Here is a 14,075-nt window from a genome sequence, read left to right as displayed (position 1 = left end):
TCCATTCTTAGATTGTCATCCTATCTGCTTAACAAATTTCAGCAACTGCTGACTGCTTTTCCAATGCCTGTTTGACCAACTCCAAAGCTACAGCTGTCTAGCGCAGACGATGAGTTAAAGACTTACCTGATTACAGCAAAGACAAACGTGGCAAAGACATCGTAGGGCTAAATTGAGCTAGATGTGGTGATAACTGCGGGCTCTTCGTTTAGCACATCATTGTTACGTACTTATGGATTTGTATAATTTTTTATTAACCAGTGAGTACTGTTTTATATATTGTCCTTTTCTATTCTTGTTGCAAAAATGTAGATGTCTCATTGTATCAAGTTCTTTTACTATGTCATTTATTTATTTATTTGGTATTGTTGGATTTGATTGAATCTTTTATGAATCCAGCAGAAATATAACATATTTGATGATGACTGCTTTTCCAATGCCATTTTTGACCAACTCCAAAGTGACAGCTGTTTAGCATAGAGGAGAAGATAAATCCTTACCTGATTACAGCACAGGCAAATGTATGTTTTCAGAAGGGCTGAAGAATAACGGGACATCTTTCCAAATATTTGGAGGTTTCATCTCTGTTGAATTCAGGCAAGGTATCAATTTAACCAAAATAGATGTGTACTTGATGGCTTAAGTTTGCACTTATTGCCGCGTACAGCGGGAAAAGCCGCCGCAGCAATGCGGTTAAGATCTGATGCCGATACATAGTCCTCACCCAGAAGTCAGCAACATGCTTGCCTATATCATGCTGGGCAGCTCATTCATTTCCCATATGGTAGATGTGTTTGTTAATTATAATTCAAATGCACCGAAAATGATAAATTGATCAGCTATTCACATCTTATAACAGGTCAACTTGAGAATGCTAGGCCACATTTAGTTCAATGTCCTCATGGAAATCCCCACCTTGCTTCAAACAATTGCTGGAATTTTTCCCACTCCTCTTTCAGCCCCGCCATGGTCGATAGCAGACACCATTGGTGAAGCCTACTTTAGCTCCACCACTGGGTTCCACTCAGAGCACTGCTCATGCCACTAGAAACTGTGGATGAGCAACACATCCAGTCTAGGTTGGCTGTGTGACTACTTTTTGGGTGGCATTGCCTTCCTGAATGACCACCATTGAAATGACAGTGATAGCGAAGCAAGGTATTAGTTTTAATCAGTTCAACAGGTCTCACACAAAAGTGGACTCCACTCCCACGTCCTTCTTCTCCAGGTCGATAGATGTTTGCCAGCGGGTTTTAGAATGGAGCATGAATCAATATTTCTCACCATACATTCTCAATTTTAATATTTTGCGTGGTTAATAATGAGAGTTTTAGGATTGGTTCAAAAACCTTTCATTTATCATTTAGGAGTTTAGTAAACTTGTTTTGTCTTTTTATTGAACTAGTAAATCAGATCAATCTGTTTACAGAAACATCAAGAAAGCATGTTTAAAAGCAATGAATGCAAAAATATGACAAGTGTGTTCCATAAAGGAAATCTATCCCTACTCTATGTAAGATGCGATTCAGAGTGCTAAGTGGGACCCATGAAGAGTTCTTGAGAAGAGTGAGATCTGTAGAGTGTTCAAGTAGTTGAATTCCCCATAAAGAGCAGTTCAGGCAAACTCAGATAAGTCTCCCTATGCAATGGGTGCTGCAGTAGCTACACCCATAAATCAGGAGGATGAAGGAATGAAAGAGTCACTACCCAAGAGGCAAGCATCTAAAGCTGTCAGCAGTAGCTCTCAGCTAAGGTATGTAAAGAGGACATCAGAATGGGTCAGGAAACGAACTCCTCACGGAGAGTAGTTTTGTGGGAATCTGCCATATTACCTAGAGAAAAAAACACACTAATATAAAAAGCACAATACATATGTTCCAGTATTCTGTCATTTCAAACCAAAGGAAAGCTATTGTCCGATCATCTGCAGCTTCTTCCTTCGTTCCCACGGTAAACACTTGAAGTAGATGAAAGACTATGCAAATGAATCAGTTAGTTGCTAATCATTCATACTTCCCATGAGAAACTCAAACGCATCTCAATATAAGCTTGTGCAAGTTCCACTGCGTCACAATAAACTATTCTAAAGACAGAAACATTATAATCCAGCATTCTGGTTTAATCACGAGTTTCAGATCTTCGTCTAAACTATATTTGTTTTAATATACTATTGTCTATTCACCATTGTGTAACTATGTGGCAGCTAGAAACTATCTTAATGCAATGAGAGCAAGTAGCTTGGATACCAGAAATATTTTTTTTTAAGTCGGCACATTTTGCATTTCCTATACCATTTGTTTATCAGGAAAGGTGAAATAAAGAGAGATAGAAAGTTAAAAGAGGTCTGGGCTGGTCTTTAGAAATAGAAATACGATAGAAATGATAGATGTGTGCATTAGTTTATGTGTCATTCCGAAAACAAGTTTCACATTAATTATACACTGTAGCATGCCTGACTTTTAAAGGCACATTTTTGTTATGTGTTATTTCAACAAAGTGGTTTCACGTTAATGTCAAGCTAAGCATTTGGCCTCCAAAATAGATGTAATTAAGCTAAAATCCTCTGCTCTATCAATATTGGGCTTTCAGCACAAAATACAGATAGTCACTCTAACATACTGAGAAAAAAACCCTGATTAGCATAGACACCTTTTTTTCGGGCAGTGACACTCTTCCCCCATTTTGGGGATACATTGCCAGATGGCAAGTTGCCGCAGTGTGCATGGTGGCATTTACAGGTTGAAAAATGGCTGCAGCAGAAGGATCAGTCAAATCACCTCTAGTCCCCTGAAAGAATAGAAAAGGTACCTCCTCTGCTCCCAATGAAGGTTGTGAAACAACCATGTAAAGCCTAAATGATGTTGTCCATCTATAAATGTACTTATAATAACATGGTATGGCAGGGATGAAAGAATGAATACATTTTTTTTAGTAGATAAACCGCCACCTATGAAAAGGGTGTCCCATTGCTAAGGATGAATTAGAAGAGGAACAATTTTAACAAAACAACTAGGTTTTGAGATTCTTCCTGAAAAGAGGATAGTTGTGTTCCGCACTAAGAGAAACTGGAATGGCATTCAACTGGGTAGTTGCAAATTAGAAAAGGGGCGACCACCAAGTGAGCAATTTTAATGCATGGAACTGTGATAAGGTGGACATTAGAAGACTGTGTTATTCTGCGAACTATATAGTTGAATATCAGGATATTTGAGCACTTTCTTATTAAATAGGCAAGAACAGATTTTACTTCGGATTTTATACCTGATGCTGCTTCCCGTTTTTTTTAAACCACATTATTTGTCTCCTGCCTTACTCAACCAGCCTAATAGCATTGTGACTGTGAATGTGAAGAGGGTATTCACAGCTAGCAGTAGCTCTCACGTGGAAATTTAGGCCATGTGATTTCGTGCCATCTCTTCTGATGACATTATGGTATACAATGCTCATATCTTATGATGTGATACGCAGTGTTATGATATTTTATGATATGTTATGAGGTCTCCAATGCAATTGTGGCAAAGGGGATGATTACTCCCGCAGACATTGTGCAAATGTTCAAAAGGAGGGACCCTAATGTGCCCTCAAATTATCAGTCTATTAGCTTCCTAGAAAACCTCCCAAAAATATTTTGCAAACAGGTACTGGAGAGAGTATTAGATTTGTGTGATGATAATAACATCCTCTCCAAAATTCAGACAGGTTTTAGGCATACGGTTAGTGCAGTGGACCAGGTCTTTCACTTTCTCTTGACCAAGTGGAAGGTGGTAGATCTGGCCAAGGGGGACCTTTATGTGGCGTTCATCTATCTGTGCGCTGTCTTCGACCGGGTACCTATCTTAGGGGACTGCTCCAGGAAATGGATATCCTGCCTCATCTTCTCCACTCGATTAGACTTTTGCACAAGGGGAATTTTGTGAAAGTGAGATGAAGGGTGAAATGAGTGCTAACTGATGCCTTCCCTGTTAACAAAGGTGTATGGTAGGGATACATACTTATATCAACTCTTGTTATTCTTTACATCAACAATTGTATTACCTATTTAATGAGCTGTGTAAATGATTTCCCTTCCTTGGCGGGGGTAAAAATACCAGCTCTCCTCTTCATACACAACACATTGTTGCTGTTCAAAAGTAATAGTTGTCTGCAGAATTTGGTTGATAATTTCAACCAATTTTGCAGAGATTTTGACCTTGAAATCAACTCCAACAAGACCAAATACATGGTGTATTCCAAGAAACGTAGGTGTAGAGGAACCATAAAGGTTGGGGCAGAGGTTCTAGAAAGGGGGCAGGAGTTCAACTATTTTGTCATGGAACCCACAGATCTTAAAAAGCATTCTTATTGCAAAACATCCGGCAGGTGCCATACAAAATTTGCGAAACATCTGGCCTGGTCGCCCACCCCCCCAGTGGTGAAAAACTATAAGGAACATGCCAGGGGGGGCAGCACTGTATGGGGCAGAATTATGGGGTGCCCTAACACTAGCCCACTTTGCACTTCAGAAAACAATTTCATTGGGGGGCTGCTGGGTCTAGAGATAGTGCTTCTGTTTATAACCTTGTTGTATTGGATTCAAGTGTGTAGTACTGAAGAACTGTGTCACCTAAAGGAGAGCTTGAGGGATGAGCTTGGAGCCAATGTGGTAGACAGTGTGAGCTGGTTAAGGGTGCTCAAAGAAACCTGGTCTGATGTGGGCGTGGGAAATTCAGGAGCAAGCCACAGGCCATTTGGGGGGGATGTTGTTGCAGTAAAGAAGATGGTGCTGGAGAAAGTCATCCGTCTTAGAGATCACAACGCATCACTAGGGAGTCTGGCATGTGTGTTCCTCTACCACAGGTCTGTGTGTGAGGGTGAGGTGTTCCTGTACTTTATACACCCACCACGGGCGCGAGCCCTACATCTTCAATTTAGATCTGGGTGTTTAGCTGTAGCTGCCTTTACAGCAACATGGAGGGAGGCAAACCAGGAATCTGAGTGTTGTCCATGCTGCCAAACTCCCCACAAAGGTGATGAATATGTGTTGATTGTTTGCCCCCACCATGCGAAACCAAGGTCCAAATGGATTGCCCCTATGTGTAGATCCCTCTGTTTATTGTCGAGAGGAGAAGCATACAGAATATGCAAAAGTGACACAACCTCAATGGTGGTGGTCGTCGTCTCTAAATTCTTGTATGCAGCTTAGATAATTATAAGTAAAGTGTTAAAAGGCACACAAGGCCAGGTCAGGAATGTCCCATTGTGATTTTACACTCCCATCCTTAATTGATTTTATGGCTATTTAATGTAATTTATTGTTGTTTTTTGTGTGTTTTATTTTTGTTTTAAGATGTTTTTAACTGATGTATTCTATGTTGATTATGAAACAATGTTTTGATATGTCAATAACTGATACGATACGATATGTTATGCGATTCTGTTATGTTGTTTCGTATTGTGTTAAGTTTTAGTATGGTATGTTTTATAATGGTATGTTATTTTATGAACATGCATTATTTACAGTACACTTATCTAAGCTGACCTTTTAAAAATTTGAAAAGCAGATCTCTCACCTGGCACGAGTCCTTACCACCCTCCAAAACCCCTGCACAGAGCATGCCATCGGCTATAACATCATCAGGGAAGGCTTTGGCGCAAACTGCTTGAGAAACCGTTTTTACATTTAGGCACTGCAGAACATCCGGGAAGGTATCTAGGAAAGAATACAGAGTAATTGGATCAGTTTCCGGAAATACAAACTTAAAATAAGCTTTGAACACAAGTTATTCAACACATAATGAGAACAGTGCATTTTTGTTATGTTTACAAAAAAATTGAAAGGTTTTTCATTCTCATAATTGGTAGTATTAAATAAGAGGCATCCACTCTGCAGCCAGTAGCTTTGACTGCGCTTCTTAAAACAACGTTTGAATTGAAATAGAAATATGGCTGCAACAACAGGTGCCAAAATTATGTTTTTGAGTATTAAAAATGTCTTTGCACATAACACATCACTTACACATAGGTGCAAACACTTGATTAAAGTACACTTCTGCAAAGAATATTGTTAGGTATGTGGTTTCGGCCGATTTGCACATAGATGAGATGTTGGATACCTTATGATATTTATTTCCATTTTAAATTAATTATTACCCCTTGTGTGTTGAGGCAATTATGACCAAAGGTCATATCATGATCCCGCTGTCTGGGGGACGTGGCTTGACCGCTGAAGCAACATGGTGGACCCTGTGTGAGCTCCGCTCCGACGTGGGACTCCATTGGTTTATCTGAGCCTCTTTCGACCGCTACTTCCACATCCTGTGGCGGTCGCGGCTAGATGAAGGTGCGGTGAGTCTGCGTGAGCAACTTTGGAGGGCTTTTGTTACTTCCTGAGCCCATAATCCTCTGCGGCAATATTGCCTCAGAACAGAGCGAGCGGACGCCATTTTAGACCGCAGCACTCGCGTTCCTGCTTTTCTGCCACCCGTACCGCCTTCGAGCAACAATGAGATTGATAGCATGTCGAGCACAGGTATCTGCTCAATGCTGAGCTCTCTTTCTATTGAACTACTTCGTGAGCCTTAACCTCCTAACAAATATGGCTTTTTTCACCCGTTTTTCATATTTGTTTCATTAATGGAAGACTCTTTTCTCTCAGTGACCTTTTATTTCTGTCACATATGACTTACTGTGAGCCTTTAATGATACTATTCATACCTCATCAACCTGCTATATTTGTTCAACTTCACCTGCCTATTTTCACCTTCTTGTGGTTTTTCTTACATGGCACTGTGGGTCAGTCTTTCCTCATAGCAAATGTTTGCCTCTTTATTTGGATATCCTTATACTGCATTATTCGCTCATGCTCATTTTTGGTAGCCACAGGTCTTGTTACATGTCGCAGAATTTGAACTAACAACCTGTATATAAACATAAGAAGCACTTTATATAACCTGCATAGCTATGACATCTTTTGTCATTTGCCTCATAAGATAAATTGGCCTTCTCAAGTGTTCACTATGGCCAATGACCTTCACACTGCCAGATCCTCTTCCACTGGTACAAAACCAAAAAAGGCATAAGAACAACTCACCTTATCCTATCCTCTCCTCGCAGAATCCTGTTTTGGACTCTATATTAGATGAGGTACGTGGTCTTCAACCCTTTATGACCACTACTAATGAAAAACTAAAACAGATTGAGGAAAGATGGATCGTCATGGAGGGAAAGGTACTGGTACTTGAACAAAGGGTAAGTGATATCCAAGATGTTTCTGTTAAGATGCCACTATTTGAGCTAGAAATCTGTAGTAATCATGTCCTCAGACAGTAGATGTAGATAAATGGTTTATTAGAAGTTAGGTAGATAAGATGGTATAAACCATAAAGACCCCAACAGGAAAATCCTGCATGATGCTCAGCCCCAAGCCAACTGCCCAGCCTAAGCCCACAGACTGCCAACATTCCACTGCGCATCATAGCTAGAACATTCTATAATAAAAGGGGATAGTGCAAGGATACTACATTATCCTCTCCCTTTACTAACGGAACACAATAAAGTTAAAGGGAAAAAAAACAAAGAACAGAAATATAATACAAATATAAAGAAATCTGTAACCCAGGGATGGAATTAAAAATTAACATCACTAGAGGGAAAACAGAAATACATAAATTGTAAAAGAAGAAGGAAAGTGAACAGATAGAAAAAACCTCACCATCCTCCTCCTCCTCTAATTTAGAACAATGTTAGAATATGTAAATATTGAGCTCTCATAAACTAACCCAAATCTCAGAAAAGACTGCAATGAGCTCACCAAATCCCAAGAAAGTGCTACAGACAAGAAGAGAAAAAAAATAATTAAAATAATGGCACTCCTGTAATAAAAGACACCATGGCACTACAACCCACGTGTATAAATAACGAAACCAATAAGGCAAGACAAATAAAGCAATCCCTATGATAGGAATAAAATGCCTTCTAAAATGGATAAAGACTACAGAGAAATAAGAAGATAGGAACTGAAAAAAAACAAATTCCTACCCATATGTGTAAAATAGACAATGAAGGGACTAAGACCCATATCTAGCTCTAAAAACTGAGGACCGATAAACAAGTGGGACCCAAAACCCAAAACCTAAACCTGCCCCAAAAACTAGGGACCATGAATGTTAAACAAGGATAAAAAAAAACATAGACTAGAGTAATGGGACTAGAACCCACTCCAAAGTGCTTCTCACATGAGAAGACTGTGACGTAGCCAAGAAAAACGCCACCCCTGTTTTAAGGGACACTAATGGGACTCAAACCCTAGTGTAACACTATTTAGGTGGGACTGACACCCCCTAAAAACACAAAGGTGGAACCAACACCCCCTCTTAAACATTTAGCATGAACCAGGGTAATGGGACTGAAACCCATTCCAAAATAAAACACCTCTCACTTCTCAACAGAGAAAAGTGAACAAATGGTAAAAATAGAATATGGGACTACCTAAATAGGATATTAATCCAAAACCCATTCCTAAGGAACATGGGACTACAACCCACTCCTACACAAAGTGCGTGTCATCACAAAAAGAACTGCAAAGAAACACTAAACGCTGAAATATAAGATGACAGCCAGTCAGACACACACGAACAAAACCAGTCAGACACACACGAAAAGAACTGTATAGAAACACAAATACGCTACAACCCAAAGCGCTACTACTTAAGATCACAGCCAGTCACACACACGATACCGCAACATAATACTTTCTCCATTATAAAATGGCCAGCAAAATACAATAAGAGTAAGTCTATGCTCCGGTGAGCGGTATCTCACCCGAGGTCTCCAAAGCAGATCGTCGATCTCAAGTAGGTTGTAGCTGTAATATTTCCGACTTGTACTGTAAGTTTTCTTCTTTTTTTTTTTTTTTTTTAAACTTACTGCCAGACAGTATAAACATTTCGCCAGTACGAAAAACCACAAGACTTTTACTGTCCTGGTTGAAGGATTTAGTCAAAAATGACGTGTTTCTCCGTGCTTCTTCTTGAAAGATAGTTGCCATGGTGACAATGGATAAGTAAACCCAGTACGCAAAATGGTGGCACGTTTCCTACGTTGCACCAAGTGGCTCTGCGCACAGCGTTGCTTACAAACGTGAAGATGACGCATACTCCCAAAACGTCATAAAGTGCTCAGGATGAAAGGTAAGCCTCGCGTGTTTGTCGCGCACATTAACAAGATTTAAAATGACAGTTGAAATCTCGAGCACATTGCATGACGCAGTAGAAAATAATGTTTTAGTTGAAAATGATGTTTCCATTAAAAACAAATATAACGATGTGAAAATTACACTTCCAATTCCTCTAGTCCCCACTCATGTTCTTTTTCTCGAGGCAGTTCAAGGAAAAGCTTCACACACCCATTAAACGCTATGAAAGTGACTTGGCTGAACGGCTTAAAAGATTAATTGTTCGTTTCTCTGTCAGTCCCAAGTTGAATGTTACACGATGTAAACAGTGCTTCTAACATAAACTCGAGAAGTAAACAGTGCTTCCGCTTGGTGTAAACTAGCGATTAATGTCTTTTAAGGCATTTGAAAACAAACGATGAATTTCAACACGACAATGTTAAACTTGCGCTCGTGAAGGTAACAGTTTTTTCGTGAACACAAACGACCAAGAAATAAACCTTGTGTAGACAGTGTACTACATGCTCTAACCGGCACAAGATTCAAATGTCTCATCGCAGGTCGCACTGAATTTCAAAGCGCCAAAAACAAGTAAAAATAACATCATGCTTACTTCTGATGCATCTGATGACCATATGTACAAGGAAACCACTAACAGCACATTTTGGCAAAGGCCGTCCGATGTGATGGACACTGGTGGGGTCGTTTTTTCTTACTGCGCGGATGTTTCTTTAGTGGCTCCTCACTCTGAAGATGGTATCTCTCTTGGTATATCTCTTGTCTTGTACTGTAACTTTTGGCTCTTGTTCCTTTAATCTTTATCTTCATGTTGGCGCTTGTCATTTTTGCTCTACTGGAGGATTTTCTTTTGAAGACTGCTTCTGGGTTATTTTTGTTGAATTTTGCTTCGCCCAGTACGTGGGAAGGTCACCTCAAATCCATAAGTTAAAAATTCACACTGAGGACCTTGAAAATCGTAATTGCAGAAATAACCTGCAACTTTATTGTCTTCCGGAACTGACTTGGTAGCATTTCTACAGAAGTTACTTTCAGAACTTTTAAATCTTCAATCTTCGCTATATCCTCTTAACATTCAGAGAGCACATCACCTGGGCCGTCTACATCCTATGTCAAACAAACGACGTGGAATTATAATGCTTTTTTTGGAATTTACTGCACTTTTGCACGTCTTGAGGGCAGTAAGGCTTAAACGTCGTTTTACCTGGTCAGGCCATAACATCTTTATTTCTCAAGATGTTTCTATTGCTACGAATGCCCGTTGCAAAGAGTTTCTTGCTTTACGCCCTCAAATGAGAGAGCTCAACATCCAGTATGGAATTCTTCATCCATGCCTCTGTAAAATCACACATGATGGATGGTAACGTTCTTTTGATGATCCTGCTAAACTTAAACTTTTTCTCAATACCATTTCATCTCATGGCATGGAGACTAATAACTAACATACCTTTTATTTCAGGATCGTTACTTTATTTTTAAATGTTTGTTTAAATAATATGTTCTAACTGGTGGTTATCTTTTTCTTCATGAGGTTCTCTATTTTTTAGTATCCTTCTATTATGGGTGTCCGTGTTCTTCGCTGTCACAATGATCCTATCTTCTCATTTTTTTCTCTCTCTTCAGATCTGGATACTCATCCTTGATCTGTCTACTTGTTTCCTCCCTCTATCTTTCTGTCCTTCCTCTCTTTTTCTTTACTATTTCTACTACTCTATCTTGTTGGTGGTTCTATTGTTCATTACACGTCTTGTTTCCTGTCATGTCTTTTTTTCATCACATAATAATATGATGTCCTTCTTTTCTTTTTCTTGGTCCCACAGTTTCATTTGTGTGGAATATGCAGTTTTGTTTTCCTGTCTCCTCGTATACTCCCTAATCCAACTACATGGTTAATGTTGTCTCATGGAATGTTCGTGGTCTAGGTCATCCTGTCAAACGTCAAAAGGTATTGTCTCATTTATCTAAACTTTACCCTCAAGTTGCTTTTTTACAGGAAACCCATTTCAATGATGTAGAATCTCTCAAACTCAAATGTCAGTGGGTTAATTAAATTGCGTTTTCACCTGCTTGTGAACGTCATGGTGGTGTTGCTATATTGTTCCATAAGTCTATTACTGCCCAAATATTGTCATCAGAATGTGACTCTAATGGTCATTGGGTGTTAGTTGTAGCTATCATCAACAAAATGCAAATTACTTTTTTCAATATATATGCTCCTGTAAAACCAGGCCCAGAATTTTGGTATTTTATAAAAACGAAACTACTTTCCATATCTAATTCTAATGTAGTGGTTGGTGGCGATTTTAACAATTGGCTGGATCCTTTCTCTGACAGAAAATCTAACTGCAAACTTTAATCAGATAAAACCCATAAATCATTCCAATCTGCCATTTCATCTCGCCCTCTATTTGATACATGGAAAACCTGTAACCCAGATGCCTCAGAATTCACCTTCTTTTCCCCTGTAAACCATACAAGATCTCGTATTGATTATACTTTGGTTTCCAAATCACTACTACCTTGCCTCTAAGCATCTGAAATTGGTTCTATTTTTATATCTGACCATGCTCCCGTTTCCACCTCTATTGATAGATCCATCACTACACTCAAAATAGGTTGATGGCAGTTCTACAATTACCTTTTATCAGATCGAACTTTCATTTCAAAAGCTGCCACTTTTATTAATGAATATTTTGTACTTAACAACTCTCTAGATACCTCAATTCATAACAACTGGGATGTAATTAAAGCGTCGATTAGGGCCTTTACTATTGCTTATTCTTCCTAAAAGAAAAAACTAATGAGCACAAAATATAAAGAAACCCTAAGTCTTACCAAAACTTTGGAACATAAATATTTTTCTCCCAAATCCCCCTCATCTTTACTGGAGATAATTAAAGCCAAATCCACTCTTAACAAAATTGCCACAGTGGATGCTTGTAGCATCCTTCTTAAGGTCAAATTCAAGTTTCACGGAGGCCAAAACAAAGCTGGGAGATTGTTAGCAAATTACTTAAAAATTAAATCAGAACACAAAAATATTGGTCCTATCTATTCAGAAATGAATAATCAACTCCTCTCATCCGATTCTGATATTATTGGTACTTTTCAATCATACTATAATAACTTATACACAGAAATTACTAACCCAGCTGAAGAAGATTTTACATATTTTTTCCAAGATATTCCCAAGCCTACTTCCCTCCCAGATACCCTCAAACCTCTTGAAGAAGATATCTCCCTTCAAGAAATATCAGATGCTCTCAAATCCCTGAAAAAATCCAAAGCCACTGGCCCTGACGGCTTTTCAGTAGACTTGTTTTAGCTTTCTCTTCAATTTTTGCCCCTAAATTGTTAGAACTTTTTAATTCATTTTTATCCAATTCTAAAGCCCTTATTATTGTCTTTCCTAAACCTAACAAAGACCCCTCCTTTTGTAGAAAATTTCACCCCATATCACTAATCAACTATGATTGTAAAATGTTTGCTATTTGCTAAGATTTTGGCTACCCACTTGGAAAAAGTTATTCCTATTCTCATTAATTCAGACCAGACCGGCTTTGTCAAAAGACGTTTAGCATCTGATAATGCCAGAATGTTTTCCAATATCCTCACACTTAGTAAGAAAAGACCCCTCTTCCTTAGCAGCACTATCTTTAGATGCTGAAAAAGCTTTCCATCGAATTAATTGGGACTTCATGATTCATACTTTACAATGGTTTGGATTTGATCCAAAGTTTATTTCATATGTTAGACTGTTATATATAGATCCAAAAGCGTGCACTTTTTTTGTTAATGGTCTCTTTTCCCCATATTTTTGTCTGCAAAGGGGTACCCGTCAAGTTTGCCCACTCTCCCCTTTACTATTTTTCTTATGTTTGGAACCCTTCCTCCAACGACTCAGAAATAATCTTCTCATTACTGGTTTCAAATTAAAATCCCACCATATTAAACGTTCTGCATATGCAGACGATATTCTTGTCTATATGTCTGACCCTGTTTCTTCTTTACCCCCCTTTTTACAGGAAATGTTGTAATTTTCTCAAGTTTCTGAATACAAACCACATTTTTCCAAAACTGAGATTTTACCATTAAATACTTCATGTTATCAACATATGTTTGATTCCACCAATTTTACATGGTGTCCACATAAAAATAAATATTTAGGAACATGGTTTTCTTCCAATATTCGTGATACATTATCCCACAACTTTACTGCTTTGAAACTTAAAATTACCAATTTGTTGTCCTCGTGGTCTCCTTTATTTTTACCTTGGTGGGGCAGACTAGATACGATTAAAATGATGATTGTTCCCCGGATATTTTTCATTTTGGCAATGTTACCCTTCAAAATTCCCAATTACTATTTTTCCCAGACTAATTCTATTTGTATCAAGTTCCTATGGAATAATAAACATGCACGCATTGCCTTATCCAAATTAACTTGTCTCAAATCCAAAGGGGGTGTTAGGTTTCCTGATTTTAAATTATACCATAATGCCTTTTTGATTCGTCAATTTTATGCTTTGTCCAAAAATTATCAAGATGTCTCCAAAACTTCTTGGGTTACTGTTGAATGATGACTGTTAAATGATTTTTCTTTCCAGGATGTTATATTTATGACTAATTGTACTTTTATTTCTCAATATCCAATTCTGAAATACTCGCTTTGTGTGTGTGTGCAAGCCCGTGCACGCCAGGAAACCACGCCAGGAGACCCTGAGATACCGGCAGCAGGAGCAGGCATCAGGACTCGGTGTCCCAGCAGTCAGTGGAGCCGTGAGCCGGAGCGTCAGCCCTTCCCCCCTTCCCACCGGGGGCTTTTCAGCAACTCGCGCCTCCTGCTCCGCGGGAGACGCTTCGTGTGTGTGTGCAAGCCTGTGCACCCCAGGAAACCACGCCAGGA

At 38.9% G+C, this 14,075-nt stretch overlaps 1 protein-coding gene across 1 annotated transcript in view; it reads right to left on the bottom strand.

The window, feature by feature from the left end:
- Positions 1-14,075, bottom strand: part of LOC144767593 (trypsin-like) — a 189,606-nt gene that overhangs the window by 91,063 nt on the left and 84,468 nt on the right. Inside the window, exon 4 of the mRNA XM_078651002.1 lies at positions 5,550-5,689. Coding sequence (XP_078507128.1) covers positions 5,550-5,689 — 140 coding nt within the window. The remainder of the gene's footprint in view (positions 1-5,549; positions 5,690-14,075) is intronic.

The sequence above is a fragment of the Lissotriton helveticus genome, chromosome 7, assembly GCF_964261635.1.
Source record: "Lissotriton helveticus chromosome 7, aLisHel1.1, whole genome shotgun sequence".
NCBI lineage: Eukaryota > Metazoa > Chordata > Amphibia > Caudata > Salamandridae > Lissotriton > Lissotriton helveticus.
The sequence above is the reverse complement of the archived record's forward strand: the minus strand, read 5'-3'. Positions and strand labels throughout refer to the sequence as shown.